This window comes from Caloenas nicobarica, chromosome 8 (assembly GCF_036013445.1).
Source record: "Caloenas nicobarica isolate bCalNic1 chromosome 8, bCalNic1.hap1, whole genome shotgun sequence".
In the NCBI taxonomy this organism is placed as follows: Eukaryota; Metazoa; Chordata; class Aves; order Columbiformes; family Columbidae; genus Caloenas; species Caloenas nicobarica.
This window is the reverse complement of record NC_088252.1, coordinates 5,138,187-5,155,749: the sequence shown is the minus strand read 5'-3', so window position 1 is coordinate 5,155,749 and position 17,563 is coordinate 5,138,187. Positions and strand designations below refer to the sequence as shown.

General features: G+C 40.1%; 1 protein-coding gene across 1 annotated transcript in view; it reads left to right on the top strand.

Annotated features, from left to right (window-relative positions):
* The window catches only part of WDR33 (WD repeat domain 33), a 69,897-nt gene that overhangs the window by 42,184 nt on the left and 10,150 nt on the right, over nucleotides 1-17,563 (top strand). Inside the window, exons 8-17 of the mRNA XM_065639960.1 lie at nucleotides 7,935-8,061; nucleotides 8,641-8,795; nucleotides 8,927-9,005; nucleotides 9,537-9,647; nucleotides 10,477-10,571; nucleotides 10,801-10,809; nucleotides 11,454-11,540; nucleotides 11,782-11,921; nucleotides 12,285-12,437; nucleotides 12,793-13,815. Of these exons, the coding sequence (XP_065496032.1) occupies nucleotides 7,935-8,061; nucleotides 8,641-8,795; nucleotides 8,927-9,005; nucleotides 9,537-9,647; nucleotides 10,477-10,571; nucleotides 10,801-10,809; nucleotides 11,454-11,540; nucleotides 11,782-11,921; nucleotides 12,285-12,437; nucleotides 12,793-13,815 (1,979 nt within the window). The remainder of the gene's footprint in view (nucleotides 1-7,934; nucleotides 8,062-8,640; nucleotides 8,796-8,926; nucleotides 9,006-9,536; nucleotides 9,648-10,476; nucleotides 10,572-10,800; nucleotides 10,810-11,453; nucleotides 11,541-11,781; nucleotides 11,922-12,284; nucleotides 12,438-12,792; nucleotides 13,816-17,563) is intronic.

Below are 17,563 nucleotides of genomic sequence, written 5' to 3'. Positions count from 1 at the left end.
CAGAGTCCCAACTCTGCTGCTTACAGCCTTGCCCCAAGTTAGGATCAGAGCGCAGAGCTTGAGGCAAAGCTGGTGCTAAGTCCTGCAGTGCGTCCCCTGAATTCCGTCGTTTTCCCTTCTCTCACAAAATTGAATTTTAGGATGCACCAAAGTTTCTTTATTAGCTTCAAGTTATTTTAAAAATGTGTCTAAATGATTACTGTGGTTTTGACGTTCCTTCTTTCCATTACTTGTTGTAGTATCCAGTAAAACCAGCAAACGTTGGCTTTGCTTTGTGGTGTTTCACAGAGGCGTAACAGGCAAACGCCTGCAGGTGGAAAGGCTGGGGAGTTTGGTGCCTTGGTGGCAACAAGTGAACACACCAGTCAGCATTTTCAATAATTAATCAATAAAACTAGTTTCTTAAGTATGTACTTAGAAAACCTCACTGACACTACGACTGGTGCATTTTGAAATTACATCACTTACTGGAAGCTTAGCTTCAGGCACTGGTGTTTAACACATGCCCCACTTTGTTCTGCATTCATAAAATATAGCTTTATGTTCTGAGCAGTAGTTAAATAGTTACTTGAGAGAAACTGTCATTGGGAGGCTTCGAATTATTTGACATTCTAATCAGACTCATCTTTTTAAAACAAGTTGGTGGTTCAGGCTATGAGCAGACTCCAAAATACTTGTTTGGTTCATGTTTGTAGGACTCGACTGAGAACATTCTCCTGTGATAACTCACACTTTTCAGGGATTTTTTTTTTGTTTGTTTTTACAAAAAAACATGCTGCCCAGCAAACTGATTCTGTACCCAGATATCAAGCCACAAATCTGTGGGAACTGCAGATTAATGATTGACAAAACTGAGTTTCCTTTCTTTCAGTTTCACACTTTTTCTTCCCTTGAGGGACCACCAGTTGTTCTATTCCTGGGCATGGCTGCGCTCTCCCCTTTTCTATATGGCATGATGTGGTAATTGCTGAGCTGCATTAGGGTAGAGATTAGTCTTGTTTGATGGCTTAAACCAGCAAATGCTGATTGGAGGCAGCGCAAACCCCTCCAGACCCAGAGACTAGTACCAGGTGCTTGAAGGTGCCAGAAGACATGCAATAGAAAACTGTGGTGCTGTTTCTCTTTGAGGGAGTGGGGTTTTTGGCTCCTTTTAGCTGTTAATGTTAAGACACATGAGAATTTTTCTTACAATTGCTGTTCATTTTTAATGTTTCTTGTACCACACTTATTTTTAATACCGTTAAATGTAAATACCACTGTAAATAAATATTTTCTGCCAATGAAAAGCAAGTGTGTTGCTGCTTTCAAAAGTAGGCTGGCTAACATCTAGTCCCAGCTACTTTACAGATAATATAACTAGCCAAAAAAAAAGGGATATTGTTCTACCTTTTGCAATTTAAAAAAGCCCCCTTAATTCTCTGATGAATACTTGTACAGGAATTATAAATGATGTGCTGTGAGAATTTTAATAGATAACTGTGTGCAAAGTAGAATCCAGTCTGCTTTTCATAAATAATATAACTCTGTGATGAGAACCTTCATCCTTGAATTCAGCTGCCATTACTGCTAATTACTAGCATATATATATATATATATACACATAAACAAAGGTATTATACAGTTTTAATGTGGTGTATCTTCCTTCTTTCTGCCCTGTTTGCTGTCATTTCTCTTGAGCTAACTCTGAGCTTCCTGATGGCTTTTTGTTTAAGATTAATAACGACCTCTTAATTAAAATGACTTCTGTATTGCACTCAGCATTATGCTGCATTTTAAAGCATCATCACATAGCTGAACTGTCTGTGACAGAGATGCACCTGATGTTATATGTAGGTTTTCTTGATTAAGTGCATAAAAGTGGTGGTAAGTTAGAAAATCTGGACACCAATTAACCAAATTAGTGAAAATTTTGTAATATTTTTACTTACCTGTGATCAATCTAGATATGACTTAATTATGTGAGACATCCATACTTAATTGATTTTCATGTAGTTCTCACTTCTAAGGGAATGTTGAACAGCTCTTTGCATGTTACAGATGCCGTTTTCATTACTGTGCTGTTGCACAACCTGCTGTCAAACTTGGTTTGTCTCTGTTTGTTTTACAACATATACAGGAAATAACCTGATTGGGTGTAGACAGTGATGATGCTCCAGAGTAAATTCAGGAGTTAGGAAAAAGTGAATATGTCTAAAAGGAAAGGTATCTCTACAGTGTTAGTGGACTTCAGCAGGAACATAATGATGAAAAACAAACAAAAAAAAGACCTGACACCACAAATCTAAACCAGTAGACATTTTCAGTTGTGTAATTTTTGTTTCTGTTCAAAGCAATGCATTTCAGCTGTGGAAGTTGCTCAGCATCCTACCTTCAATTCACTGAAGGACTTAAATGTTCACTTTGAGTTTAACATGTGAGTAGTCCCATTAGTTACAACTGAACCTGCATGACCCAATTCTCACAGACACTGGGACCCACCTGGGTTTCTTCCCCTTGCTATAAGCCCTTACAGAAGCCATTGCATTTCAGCAGACGTGACGAATTCAGATCCGTACCTGCCATTACTGGCCGTTACCTGTAACGTAACAAGATTTTTTCCATGATTCCTTGCAGCGTATTTGCTGTTACGCAAGCTGTGCAAACACACAACTAGCATTAAATTGAAGCTTTTTTTTGCTGGTGTTTCAGGATTTTGTAGAATTAAAACTATTTACTGAGCGGTGTAAGTTCGGCCGGGACTACACATACAAATTCTAACTCATTTATGGGAGCGCATTTTGGGGGCCGATCACCTGTTCTGGATAATCTTGGGAAAACTCATTTGTTTACCCACACCTGTTTCATTAGTGTTGACTGATTATTTTTTTTAACCTTCTGATTTCACAGATAATACAAACTGTCTTGTTATAAGAGCTTTTGTCTGGGAAGAAAACTTAGTATGATTATAGAACCGTTCCAAAAAAATATTGTAAACAAGGCTTAATTATGTCCCATTGTGCTGCTGATTTAGAGAATACTGATGATCTAGGAAACATTTTCTCTAGGTAGATGAAAACTCCAGCAGTCTCTCTAGATACCATGTTTAATAAACTAGCTGACAGCTTTCAAGGGGAGTATAGTTCACATAATGTGATAGGGCAAAGAACACTAAATTACTGGAATTAAAATACATTTGTACCCATATTGCTAACCTGGTCGGTATTATCAAAACAGTACCCAGGTTCTTGTAGATGAGAGGTCTTCAGTTCTGAGGTGAGCTTTACAGAGAAGCAAGGAATTGCTAGGGAAATGGGTAACTGTCAGATGTCATTTTAAAAGCCTTCTATAAAAATGGAATGGGCAGAATAATCCAATTTGCCTAGTAGACTAGAAGCAACTAACAAAGGCTAAGGGAATTATGTAGAAAACTTAGAACATCTTTCTGCTAAGATGACTGTTTTCCATTATCTTTGACTTGCAGGTCCTTTTTAAAAATTTTTTTTCATTCAAATATTATTTTTGAGGGTAGAGAACCTTAGCTTGAGCGGTAGCAAGACCTGATGTCTCTTTGCAGATCCTTTGGAAATAGTCCCCTACAAAGGGCCTGCTCTTCTGAGAGCTGTCCTGTTCTTGGGGGATACGGGTTACAGAACTGTGAATGTTACTAAATGGTGATGAAAAGGCTTCATGTCTGACCGATTGAAGTGGAGAACACACAGCTCTGTTTACTCCCCGTTTAAAACAGCATCAGAGAACCTTGTGGCTTAAAAAATACAAGCAAATAGAATTCTCTCTAAATGAAAACCATTACTGCTGCAGTTCAGTGATTATGTTCATTCTTAAAAATACATAAAGTTACAAATATCTATTTTCTTTGGAACATGGATGTTAAAGTACAAGAAAATGCCTTAAGAGTGTCATCTTAATATGTGTATATACACCCAAATAATTGCTGAGAGGGATCTAGAAAGCCTACAATATCGCTTATAAAATCCTCTTTACAATTTATGTGCCTTCAGAATTGGGCTCATTCCTAGAGGAAAGGATATAATAGAAAATTTAGGCACAGCAATAAATCTCATGTATCTATAATTGTTTATATACAGTTGCATTGTAAAATATGTAGGTATGTTATAGACTGTGATAAAAAGGCAATGATCCAAACCAACTTTTTTGCTCCATATGTTACATTCACTAAGTCATATATGCAGAAATTAGAGTGAGAGAGGAAAAAAGTCCTTAATTTCTGTGTACTTTTCCAGATTTGTGACGTGCTGGATTTGATGAAACGCTATTGCATATAATCTTATTATAGCTTGTTATGCCTTTCACCAGCCAGTGTTTCTGTTCAGTGTCTTTTAAAGAACCAACTCTTCAGATCAGTTGGCCAGAAGTATTAACGATCGGTATTTTAATTAACGCGGTTGTGACTACAGTTACTCAGTTCAAGAATTTATTATGCTTATGAAAAGTATTATTAGATAAATACTTTTGTAACTGAACTTTATAAAGATTCTATGTATACTTGTTTTTAATTTATTTTTTCTGCAGATTTTTATAAAAAGTTAGAAACAGTTGTAGTAAGTAAAACTCACAAGCATTAGTATGGTTTTATGCTCAGAGATTAACTCATGGTTTTAAATGAGTTCAGTTTATCAAAAATCTTTACCTTCAGTCTTTCAGTTTGTTTATAGGCCTTCCGTTGCCGTGATTTCTAAACGATTTACGCGTTTCACTTCATTGATCCATGAAGCACCCCTACAAGACAGGGAAATGACAGGGGGTCTGTAAGGGTGCGAGTTGTTGAGGGAGGAATTCCCACTCCGGCCCTCCTGGGTCACCAGGACACACGTGTGACTGTTGAAGTTACTGAGCAAAAGCTGTTTAGTGTCAGCACATAAGGAACATCAACTGCAGAGATTTGCATGAATTAAGGTTTTCTGAGCAGGAATTCTGGACCAGGGGAGAGTCTAGTTCCCAGGTCTCAGCCTGGAACTAAGAACTGAAAACAACTACAAAGTAAAATCTGCCAGGTTTCTTTTTCCCTGCGAGTTTTATTTTAAATGTATTTTCTGTATCATCTGCCTCATTACAGATAGCAGTTGGTACATCTATCAGTATAAAGAAGGAAAAGCAACATACAGGGTCAATTGCTCCAGTTAAAGAAAAAGAGAGAAAAGAAGAAATTTTGAAAGGTCTGATTAGATGGTTCAGTTACCTTAGTTATCCTGTGTAGTTCTTCTGAGTTAGTTCATCCCTTGGGAGTAATTTATTTGGGGCATATTTATTGAAGGAAATAATTTATTTTCTCTATTGCATTAGGAACCTACAGCTAGGTATATATGATGATTCCATTTAGCGTAGAATTTCTCTGGGGGGGCAGGATGGATCATTTTGATTAGATTACAAAGGAGGGTCCCGGTTTTCCCCCGCTATTGAAAGGTTGCTCTCTGCAGCAAATGCCAATTATCTATCTTCATAATGCTTACGTTTTTAAATGCGATGAGTTTCTTCTGATCCCTGTGCTCAATTTTAATGTGCTGATGATGGTCAAAAGCCTACTGAAAAGTACCTGACAATTTATCTGCTCTGGTGGCAAGTTCTGAGCATCCTGGCATCTTTTACTAACTTTCAGCTTTGTGGTCCAGGCCTTGTGGGTCGCGACTACCAAACGTGGCTGCTGAGAAGCCCGTCAGCCCGGTGTCACTCCCTTTTGCAGACTTTGAGAGGACGGGGGGATTTGGTTGCTCTGTTGAAGCGCGTGGCTCTGAACTTGAGCTGGATTGCCCACTCTGAGCCTTTTTATCCTCAGGGTGCATATTTGGGCTGGTTGGTCTCAAAAGCAAAGCCTAAACCAGGCCTGGCACAGGATGGGCTGTCACCCAGAGGTGGCTTTTCACTGGCATAACCCTTTTTCCAGTTGTGATCTTACCGGCCAGAGGAGCCCTTTGTCTCTTAGCACTCTTCTGTTACTAATTGTCTTTATTTCAGGAGCTGCAAGGCAAATGTAATTCCAGTCCATGTGGGTAGTTGTTTTTAATGGTTCTGCTGAGCTTTGAGGTGTGTTGTTTTGTTTTTGTTTTTCGTATTTACGATAGTACTCGAGTATTCTAGTCTGAACACATTTTCATACAGTTCAACCAGTTATTACCTGTAGTGGAACATTTCTCTATAAGAGCCTATTGTTGCCCTTCAGTTAAACCCCCCCGTCTTTCTCTCGGGGCTGCAGGATAGCGAGTAGCTACAGAATATCATCAGCTGCAGATCTGCAAGCGTGAAGCGCCTTCCACTGTGGGGGAAGAGCGCTTTCTGTCCTACTGCTGGCCGAATCGTTCCTCCCAAATAAACGCTCGGAAGCAAGGTTTGCTCAGCATCCGGCTTCTTGTTTAAGGTGAGAGAGAGATTTAGTCAGAGCAAATCCAGACAGACGGTGCTTTTCATTTCTTTCTGCATCGGAAGAGGCAGAGAGAAGGGGAATGACACATCTCCAAGTGTTGGCAGGACAGACGGATGGCCGGAGCACAGCTATGTCTTTGCAACTGGAGGATCCTGCTCTTCCCTGAGATCCCGTGTATTCCAAGGGCAGTTCTGCCCACTGTGGCTGGGGGAGGAGGGTTGGATTCCTTCATCCGTACAGTCAACCAATCCTTAAAGTTGTTCCCCATGTACTTACCTAAGCTGTATTCATTTCTTCTGGGGTCAAGAATCTCTTCCATATCTGTCCTTTACTCCACAGAGGAGGAAAGTTGCACGCATCTGATGGAGAGACTGCTCTATGCATTAACATTTTGCTTTTAAGATAGAAGTATATTGCTTATTCTGATTTTTTTTTTTTCCTGTAGCCTCAGGAAAATTTCGAGGGATATTAATTTTTAATGTCTTGTCGAATTGAGTCCTATATTGAGACAGCTTGTGCTGCTTGAAGTGACGTGTTCCACTGTGTAGCAAAGCAGTAGTTGTGGGAGCTGCGGTGGGAACGCGTTGTCTTTGATGGAACATGCTACCGTTCTTCCATAGCATTTTATAACTTCAGTGCCTTTATGTTGCAGACAGCCTGTCCTTTCTCATCTTGCTTATTTCTTTAGTTACTGCATGCCGCCTCATTTTCTGGCATTCACTATTACTGTTGGCTTTCTCTTGAAGTGGGCTGGCGTGGAGAGAAATTGGAGAAAGAAATTATCATTCGTTATTTCTTCTCTAAATCCCTATAGTTCAGCCTAGAAACCTCATTTTGTTGTGTAGTAGGAACAGACATGTCTTCTTGATGGATTTTAGATCATCTGAGCAGCACGTGATAGTCTGTTAGGGTCAGTCAGTCTGTTTAAAATGAAATGATATCACAAGGGTTTTTCTTTCTTAACTCTTGAGCATCAGGAAAACCTGAATCCCTCTGACCTGATAAGAGGTTACATCTCACAAGATTTCTTTTCATTATATGCTAACTTTTTATAATATATGTCATTATATGCTAATTTCCAGATCCATAATTTAATTTCTTTGCTTATTTTCTGACAGGACAGCAAAAGTGTAGTACTGATAGGATAGGAACAAATATGTATTTGCCTTTCATTTCTACAATATTTCATGGAAAGTGAAGTGTTGCGGTATTATTTTCCCTTACCACCTCCAAATACTTCATCACTGTTACAGGGCCAAAGCCTAAAGAAAAGTACCAGCTTGAGGAGAAACTTCTTAGAGAATGTTTTTGTTGGTGAAGTGAGCTTGATTTGAGGGTGTAATCCAAAAAGATGCTCCCAGTGATTAGTGTCAAGAAATGCAACCTAAATAACTGAGAAGAGTTTTTATTTAGTTTGATTTTTGTTTTGTGGCCTGTGTTCTGTGATTTTTTTCATTCAGTTTTACATTACAGTTATAAGGTGCGCACCCTTTAATTTCTCAGTGTGTTTTTGGTGTTCGTGAAATCTCAAAATGAACGATTTTTACCTTCTCAACAGGACATGGAGCAGATGTGAAATGTGTTGACTGGCATCCAACAAAGGGATTAGTTGTATCGGGAAGCAAAGACAGTCAACAGCCCATCAAGTTCTGGGATCCAAAGACTGGCCAGAGTCTTGCCACACTGTAAGTTCTGGCTACAGAGACTGTGCTTTGCTCAAATATGAGCTAACTTCATAAATTTTTTTTTTTTTAAAGTATCTTCTTAGCTTTTTGCCTCGCATCATTTCAGCCACACACAATGGCTTCAAATAGAAAGCTAGTGCGTTAGCTGTGCCAGAAAATCTAGAGGTTAGATGGAGTCATGTATATACTTGGAAAATTGTGACTTTAATATTCCTAATTTGAATTCACTTCGTCCTTGTTCATAGACTTCCTAGTTGCACAGTTCTCGTTTGGAGAACAGAATTGAGATGTTGAAACACAAATGAGACGCTTCATCTGACCATTGAAAAATTTCTTACACTGCAGTAGGACCGTGCACAGTAACTGAATCCTGTTCAGTGAGCGCTGCCCGACACACTGAAGTACAAAAGAACAGTATTAAGGGATAGGGCCTTGGCACGCAAAGCTGCACTATTCTGGTTTAGTAGCCTGAATTACTGACACTGACCTGCATATTTGGGACGGGTAAATAATCATCTTTTATTTGTGTCTGAGAAGTCAGTATCCAGACAAACAGCCTTTTTCGTTCTCTGCTTGCAGACATGCTCATAAAAACACAGTGATGGAGGTGAAACTGAATCTGAATGGCAACTGGCTGCTGACAGCTTCTCGTGACCATCTCTGTAAACTCTTCGACATTCGTAATCTGAAAGAAGAGCTTCAGGTCTTCAGGGGTCATAAGAAGGAGGCCACAGGTCAGAATTTGTTATATATTTTTATTAATGTTTGGATTAAAATGAAAGTTTTTGAGACCCTGATTTTCTTCCATTCATTCATTAGAAATCCCAGTGTTGTACTTTCTGATGATGTCTTTACTCTATTTCAGCTGTGGCCTGGCATCCTGTTCATGAGGGGCTGTTTGCCAGTGGAGGATCCGATGGCTCTTTGTTGTTCTGGCATGTTGGGTAAGTGGCATTTTCGTCAGCACATTGGAAAGATGATCATCAGACCTGCAAGCTATTAGACTAAACATAAAATAGACTTTTCACCTTTGAATCCGTATTCAACATGCATGTTTATGGTGTAGTTTTGCTGTATACCTGAGGATGTTTGTGAATGTGCTTTCTTGATGAAGAAGTTTCCTGTGCAGGTATATTTTAAAGGATACAATTGCTTGTAGAGAAAACAAGTCTTTTGTTGAGAGGGTGATGAATGGTTGAAGCTCCTAGTTTTAGGGCTTCTTCCAGGTCGTTACAATTATTTTGCTTCTAAATGTACAGTTAAAAATCCTACACTACTGAATTCCCTATTAAGTACAACTGGGAATAATCAATTCACCGAATAGAAAAATTTCAGAGGCTTGAATTTAGCAAATTATGGAATAGAGGAACAGGAACAACTGAATAGCAAAATTTTTATGTTGTATCTGTAGCAGATACACACTTGTGTGATGGTTAAACATTTTGCGTTTGGGTTTTTTTTGTTTTATGCATCAGGGTTGAGAAGGAGGTTGGTGGAATGGAAATGGCCCATGAAGGAATGATCTGGAGTCTGGCGTGGCATCCCCTTGGACACATTCTCTGTTCAGGCTCAAATGATCACACCAGGTATTTTCAAGTATTTAAAGAAAAGATCTAAGGAAATTTATTTGCATTTAGAAACTAGAAGGGTGCACAGTGTCAGCGAACAAATATAGATTGGGATGATCCTGATACACAACATATGGCAAAGCAGACAGAAAAACTTATGGGAAGGCACTTGCATTTTACATTAAAAGACTGAGTGATGTCCATCCTCTTGTCCTTCATCTAAAGAAGCTTTAAAAAACACTAAGGTTTTGGATTTGTGTGAGCTTTGAAATCTCATGAGGAAATTTTTTTAAAAGCATTGTTGTAGCTTTCTGCTGAAGAAGTATTCCTGTAGCCAGTGTTTTATTCCCACAGATCGTCTGTGGGTCGTGTGTGCCTTTTCACATTGCAAACATGTTTGGAGGCATATAGTTTGTGCTTTTAATATTTTTGGTAGAACAAGCTTTAAACATGGAGCGTTTTATATGTGGGGTAAATTTTTGTGTGTACATGTGTGTATTGATAATGTTAGTTGTATGTGAAGAACGTATTTGAATTGATTGAGGGGTTATTGGAATGGACTGTAAATAATCTGTTCAGGATCTGATATTGGTGCGTTATACCCCTTACACTTTGAAGCATCTTCTGAGTTGTAACTATACAATTCAATATGATAGTTGTTGGGGTTTTATTTTTTGTTTGAACTTCACACCTAAAGTCAGATCCAGCACTGAACTTGATTAATAAGAGCTGAACCCTTACACAGTCAAGTTAGCATACTAAAATTTAGAGAAGTGGAAACTAATTAGATGAAAAGTAGGTAATACTTTTGATCCTTTATCGAGATCATATAACTTCCTTTTGACAGCAAATTTTGGACTCGAAATCGGCCTGGAGATAAAATGCGAGATCGTTACAACTTGAATCTGCTGCCTGGGATGTCAGAGGACGGTGTGGAATACGGTAAGGCAACTTCCCTCGAGATAGGAGAAAGAGGGTTGGGGTTGGGAGCAGGAATAAGCCTGGAGCTTGTAGCTGACACTAGAGTGCAGCTTCTGGAGAAGACGATGAAACAGTATTATAGTGGTAGTGGCTACCTAGATGAACTTTTTTTTTTTTAATGGGGATAATCTTACTGTCGGTGTTATCAGTGATCACTATTCCAACAATGAGCTTTCTTTTGTTTCCACAGCTCCAGGAGGTAAGACCTGCTCTGTCAATCGCAGGAAGGAGGTTTGGCTCTCCCTCTGGCTATGTCCAGTTTACTTTTCTTCCTGAAAACTTCATGTGACTTCAGGACTTCCCACAGTCCTGAACTACAGCAGGAAAATCTTTCAAAGTATTGAATTTGACTAAAATCTGAAAACTTTACCTACCCCCCTCTTAGGGATTTATCTTGGTAGTTTTAGGCTGCTCAGAGTTGCGCAGCTCTATGGCATGCCTCAGCAACCTTTTCATCTCTGGGGTTGTCGTCTGTTTCTTCAGATTTTTGATTATTTGCTCTTTCGTGTTTGGGAATGTTAATTAAAATGCAGCGCTTTAATCCAATTTAAGTTTTAAAATGTATAGATTTGTAATGACAAAAATGGGAATGGGCTATTGCCTTTTCTGAGATTCTGTCCAAAATGCGACTTTCCTTAAATGACATGGTTTCTGACCTTTTGGGGTGTATTTATGAATCTGAAGTTCTTTTAATATCCTCTAATTTGTGTATGGGATTAAGAAGTGACCCACTAGTTGTGACATATGTAATGATACCAATGGTAAAAGCATGTGAGAATCCAAAGGGATAAAATGATAACGCAAAGAAAAATGTTCCAAGTATAAATATTTGTGTTTCTCTAGATGATCTGGAACCCAACAGCCTGGCAGTTATTCCTGGGATGGGAATACCCGAACAATTGAAAATAGCCATGGAGCAAGAGCAGATGGGTAAGTAGGAGCTGTGGGGAAGTGTTTTCCTGAGCCATCCAGATACTGTGTGACTTCCTTTCCTTTCCTATATTTTGGTAGCACAGACACTGTTTTCTAAAGTTCTGTATCATGCATATCTCCTGTGTAAAGAAGGAAGAGTTGAAAACCTCTTTGTCTCTTTTGCTAAATAAGGCGTAAGGAGAGTAAGAGGATTTCTCTGTGAACCTGCATTGCTCTGTTTGTGTCTCTGGTGCTAAAGGGAAAGACGAGTCCAATGATATTGAAATGACGATCCCAGGACTGGACTGGGGAATGGAGGAGGTAATGCAAAAGGACCAAAAGAAGGTGCCACAGAAAAAAGTGCCCTATGCAAAACCAATACCAGCACAGTTTCAGCAGGTAAGTACTTGACACACAGTGAAGAGGAGAACAACTTGTTATTTTCCCAGCTTCCAAAATGTATGAGGCTGTTGAAACGTTTTGAATTTCCACTATCAGCTCTTTCATATCAACACTCAGTGCAACGTAATTTACCACAGTTGGTAGTTTAATTACTACTTAAGCTGAAATATTTGGTTAAATCCCTTATATCTTGTATCTGTAAGTGGAAGATGTTACAAAATATTGAAACATTGAAAACATTGGTTTTAGCTTCTGAATATCCATAACACAGAGCATTCCAGTGCATCTTTTCCCAGTGCAGCAATATATTGCATGCATGTTGTTGCTCAGAATTCATCTTGTGTTTACTGTTCTTTGTAGGCCTGGATGCAGAATAAAGTTCCTTTGCCTCCCCCACCTGAGCCATTGAATGATAGAAAGGAAGATATTAAGCTGGAGGAAAAGAAGAAGACACAGGCGGAGATCGAGCAGGAAATGGCAGCACTTCAGTACACAAACCCACAGCTCCTGGAGGTACGTGTGTCAGGACAGGTATCAGCAAATGTATTTTAGTGCTCTCTGATAGATTTGGACCTCAACACTAAAATATGTAACTTGTTTTGCAGTAATTTTTTCACCTTTTTTCAAAAAACATCTGATTTAACAGGACTTTGGACTTAGTGCATGATAGTATGATACCTTCAGTGAGGTCCCCACATTTCAGTTAACTAATACCAGTCTATGCATCTCTTTAGATGTATTTCTGTTAATTAAGAGAGAAGTAATAAATCTTTTTAAACTCCTGAGATATTAGTTGTTTCTGATTTTCAGTTGTTACATATACTTCCATGCTTAGTTGATTTTCTGGGTCTCTTTTTTTTCTGGACAGCAACTGAAGATTGAGAGACTTGCACAAAAGCAAGCTGAGCAAGTGCAGCCGCCACCTCCAGGAGGTTCTATCCATGGACCTCAACCTTTTCCAGGGCAAGGCCCAATGTCACAGATGCCTCAAGGATTTCAGCAGCCCCTTCCACCTCAGCAGATGCCAATGAATATGCCTCAGATGGGACCTCCTGGTCCACAAGGACAATTCAGACCTCCGGGACCCCAAGGACCTCCATTACACCAAGGAGGTGCAGGTCCACAAGGATTCATGGGACCACAAGGACCTCCAGGCCCCCAAGGACCTCCACAAGGAATGCCACGGCCTCAGGATTTACATGGACATCAAGGAATGCAGAGACATCCTGGCCCTCATGGGCCAATGGGGCCTCCAGGTCCACAGGGTAATGCTGGCCCCCAAGGCCACTTAGGACCACAGGGTCTACCTGGGTCTCAGACTCATTTAGGACCACAGGGTCCACCTGGCCCACAAGGTCACCTGGGTCCTCAAGGCCCCCCTGGGGGTCAAGGAATGCAAGGGCCACCTGGTCCCCGAGGAATGCAAGGACCTCTTCCTCATGGCATGCAAGGAGCTCCAGGATCTCAAGGGATGCAGGGCCCTATATCTCAAGGGCCTTTGATGGGACTTAATCCAAGAGGGATGCAGGGTCCACCAGGACCCAGAGATAACCAGGGACCTACTCCACAAGGGATGATGATGGGTCATCCGCAAGAAATGAGAGGTCCTCATATGCAAAGTGGTTTACTAGGACATGGTCCCCAGGAGATGAGGGGCCTCCAGGGACCCCCGCCTCAAGGTACAATGTTAGGACCGCCACAAGAATTGCGTGGGCCACAAGGCCAGCAGGGACCTCCACAAGGCTCCTTGGTAGGGCCACAAGGAAACATGCAAGGACCTCAGGGACAACCGAACCCTTCGAGGGGGCCACATCCTTCCCAGGGCCCTCTGCCTTTCCAGCAGCAGAAAACGCCTCTGTTGGGCGATGGGCCTCGTCCCCCATTTAATCAGGTACGTGTTGGTCTGTGTAACACGAGGAGTGTTAAGAACATGGGAATGATAATGTCACACAGTAGAAAGGCAGAGGAAGAGCTGAGGGGCTGGAGGTTCGGTACAGCTGCGAGACTGGGGCCTCAGGGAAACCTCAATGGGAATGAAAGGAGCTGTGTAGTTTGGGAACAGCAGGGGTAACTGCAGAAGGGGGTTACTGGAAATACTGGTACAGAAAATATGTAACCCTAAGAGAAACTCCAGATTTTTAATTGAAAGACACTGAACTGTCTTAAAGGGGGAATCCCCTGGGGAGTAGGTAAGCACTGAGAAAAGTTGAATTTAAGCAAACGGAACATAAGAAAACTTTTATGTGTTTATTAAAGCAAGTTACTGCCAACTCTCAGTTGTCCCAGTGTAGTTTATCCAAACTGTGCAATGCATTTACCATAGATGCTGACACACCTGGACTCAGCTTAGCTCTGGCTGAACTTCCCGGTTCAGACTAAGCGCACAGAAACACAGCTATCCTGCTTCCTTTAGCCACCTTTGTACTGCCTGGAGTGCAGGCTCAGAGATTGGCATTGCCCACCCTTAACTCATTACCACACCATTTGCCAAGAAGCACAGAGGGAGCCCAGCTATCAAGCAGGTTTGTCTAGGACTAGCCTAGGTCTGGCAGGCTGAGGACTGAGCCGGAGCTGCTGAGCGTGGCCTGGACATGCTGCCGGTTCGATGTCCCTGGGACACTGGACTCCCGGGGGGTTCACCAGCTGAGCTGGAATACTGCAGAGTGTTGCTTATAGACCCACCGATGAACTCTGCAGGGATCAAGTCAGGCTTTGATTAGGTCTGGTTCAGTATGGGGCACAACCTGCTCTGCCTTCTTCAGCATCATTCGTAACGGGATTGTTCTGTTTTCTGCTCTACCACAGCGCAGACATTTCTGTGTTTATTAGCTCTTACAAGTTCTTATTTGTATGGCACCGATTCTGTATTTAAAATTTCTTGATTGTCTTCAGCTTTAAGGTAAATTTTGAAGTGGATGTTAGGAAAAAAATCTACTTAATTTTAAAAACTGTGGGGGGGTTTTTTTTGGACAGAATTATTTCTTAGACTTGCAATCCACAGTTTCTAGTTAAAGCTCTAGACAGGTATGCTTATAGTCCTTGGTGCGTAGTCCAGTACCAGTCACAGTGAGTGATGGCATATTTGGTTTGAGGCAGAGTAGCATACAAATTGTGGGTTTATCTGAATATTTTTTTTCCCTACAAATCAGCAATAATTCCCTTCAGAAGCCTGTTAATGTGAGAGATTGCTGAGGTTTCAAAAGTATCAAAGTTAGGTGGAAAACAGTCGTTTCCACAACTATCTAACTTAAACCAGCATAGCGTTTTTCATTGCTGTCCCAGGGAGACGAACTTTTCTGCTTTGAGATTAATTACCAAGATGTGCGTGTATAAAAGTCAGTGTATGGTTACATGTCCGTGTAGGGTTGTCCTTGTCTGACCCCGCTGTTAGCGCTCTGCACAGAATTGAGTTAAGCGGCTTTTGACAGGTTATTTTCAGTGAATTCTGCTATCTTGAAGTCTTTTACAGATGTTAAAAAAAAAAAGGACAAAGCAAGGTATTTTTGACCATTTTTCCTTCCTTCTGCAGCTTTAGTATGGTAACGTCTTTTAAAAATGAACAGATTTTTAAATGCATAATGTCAGGTTTTGCTCCATTTTACTTCCTTGCAATATGACTATAGTAGTAGTTCCTATTTAAAAATACCCCATCTGCGATTTTTTTTTTTAAACAATAGGCTTTAGCTTGTTTTTTATTCTGAATTTGACATTCATCTTCTGTAAACTGGTACAAATCACGTGCCCTCCTTTCAGTAGCAGGAGTGTATGAATAGATATCTGCTTTATCAAGGGCTTGTCACGCTAATACTGAACATTTATACATATTTGTGGAGGTTAATCTCCGTATAAGGTACCACAGTTACCTGCATCTGCTGTGCCGCCTTCTGCAAACGTGAAACAGAACAGAGAATGTTTATGAGAAGGAAATTGCCTGAGATACGGTTGTCAAAATCTCATTCTGGAAATAGGCGTGTTGATATTGAAATGCAGATGGATAAGTAGAATATTCCCAAGGTAGAAGTAGTATTTTGGAGCTATTTTGCTATTGCAAAACACACGTACTTGGATGTAGTTGTTCAGTTTCGGGCCCAGTTTGGGGTCCAGAATGAATTTTGAAGTGAAAGGTGTGTGAAAATGCAGTTTTACAGCCCTGTCTTCTATCTGTCAGAGCACGGTTTGTTTGGAATGGAAGTTTTTGCTAAATGCTAAGGAAGGTTATTTAGTGAGTGCTAAATACTGCTGCTTTGGTTAAACAGTAGTGGTATAAATTTAAGAAGTTCAATGAAGTTTATTGTAAGTAAGCAGATGCTGAACTTAAGAGAATTGATGGAACTGCAGCAAGGTTTTGTTCGAGAGCAGCAGAAGTGCTGCCACAGCTGGATCTCACCTAGTTGGGGAATCCATTTGTTCCGGACTCAAGTCAACAATCAGTCACTAGAAAAGTATTTTTTGGGTTTTTAATAAGCATTGGACCAGGCCTTTTATTTTGCCTTTTTTTTTTTTTTTCCCAAAGTCCTTATCAAAATTACTCGATGAAAATGTGATGTTTCTAGTATACATCTGTGTGCTTTTTTGTGTTTTTATCACCTATATTGCAGTTTAAGAGAAGTGTTTAATTTAAAACCGGTATATCAAGATATGATAGGAAAAATACACAAAGGAACTTAATGCTTCTCTGCAAAGGGAAAAAAAAGGTAGTGTTTATCAAAAATAGATGCAAAGTTTGAAAATTATTTAACTCTAATTCCTGGAGAGATTAAGCAGTGTTACTATGAGTACAATGACACAGAAGTGTAAGTTTTTACATATTTACAAGCTACCTGTAGTCTGGAGGGCTATTTTTTGCAAGACAATATGAAAGTTAAGTCTAAATCTTACACATTGGACATGTATAGGAAGAGAGTTGTTCTGTGTTTAGGGTTTTCTGGTATGGGTTTTGGGAGGCTTTTTTTTGATGATGATTTCAACGTAAGTTTTGTCTGGCAATCTTGGAAATTCCAACTCTGTTCACAGTGACACATTTTTATTGTTGGATCTCATTGCTGCAGGGTATATGATGTACGTGACCTGCTTTAGTTCCAGTCAAGTACAAACCCCAAATGATGACTTTTTGTCTGGCCTTTGCTGTTTAAAGGCAGAATTGGACAGTTCGACCCATTTGTTTCCCAACCAATGTTACCATAGCGGCTCCAGTATAAACCTGATACCCGTAGAAATCTTTCATGGGTCTGTGACAGTAGCTGAATTTGAGTAACATTATTTTATCGTTTAGAAATCACACCCAAAAATACAGAAAAGAACAAAAGACTTGTATATGCTTTATTTTTTTTTCTTTCGGATTGTATAACTTACACAAATCTCTGCTCACACAGTTTCTACTTGAGAAGAGCAGGTGACTGCAGCCTCTGCCTTTAGCCCTGTCATTTCTTAATAACCCATTAACAACTTATCTCCTGGTGCTTAGCTGAGTGTTAGTACTTTCTTTTGATCCTAGAATTAGAATTAAGAAAAGCAAACTTTGCCAGCATGTTGAAAATGAAACTCATGTATTTCCATGTTAACAGTTCACAAAGATTTATAGGAGCGGTTCTCTCATGGCCCTGTTCTTGTCCCTCCTCCCCGTCCCAACATTCTTGATA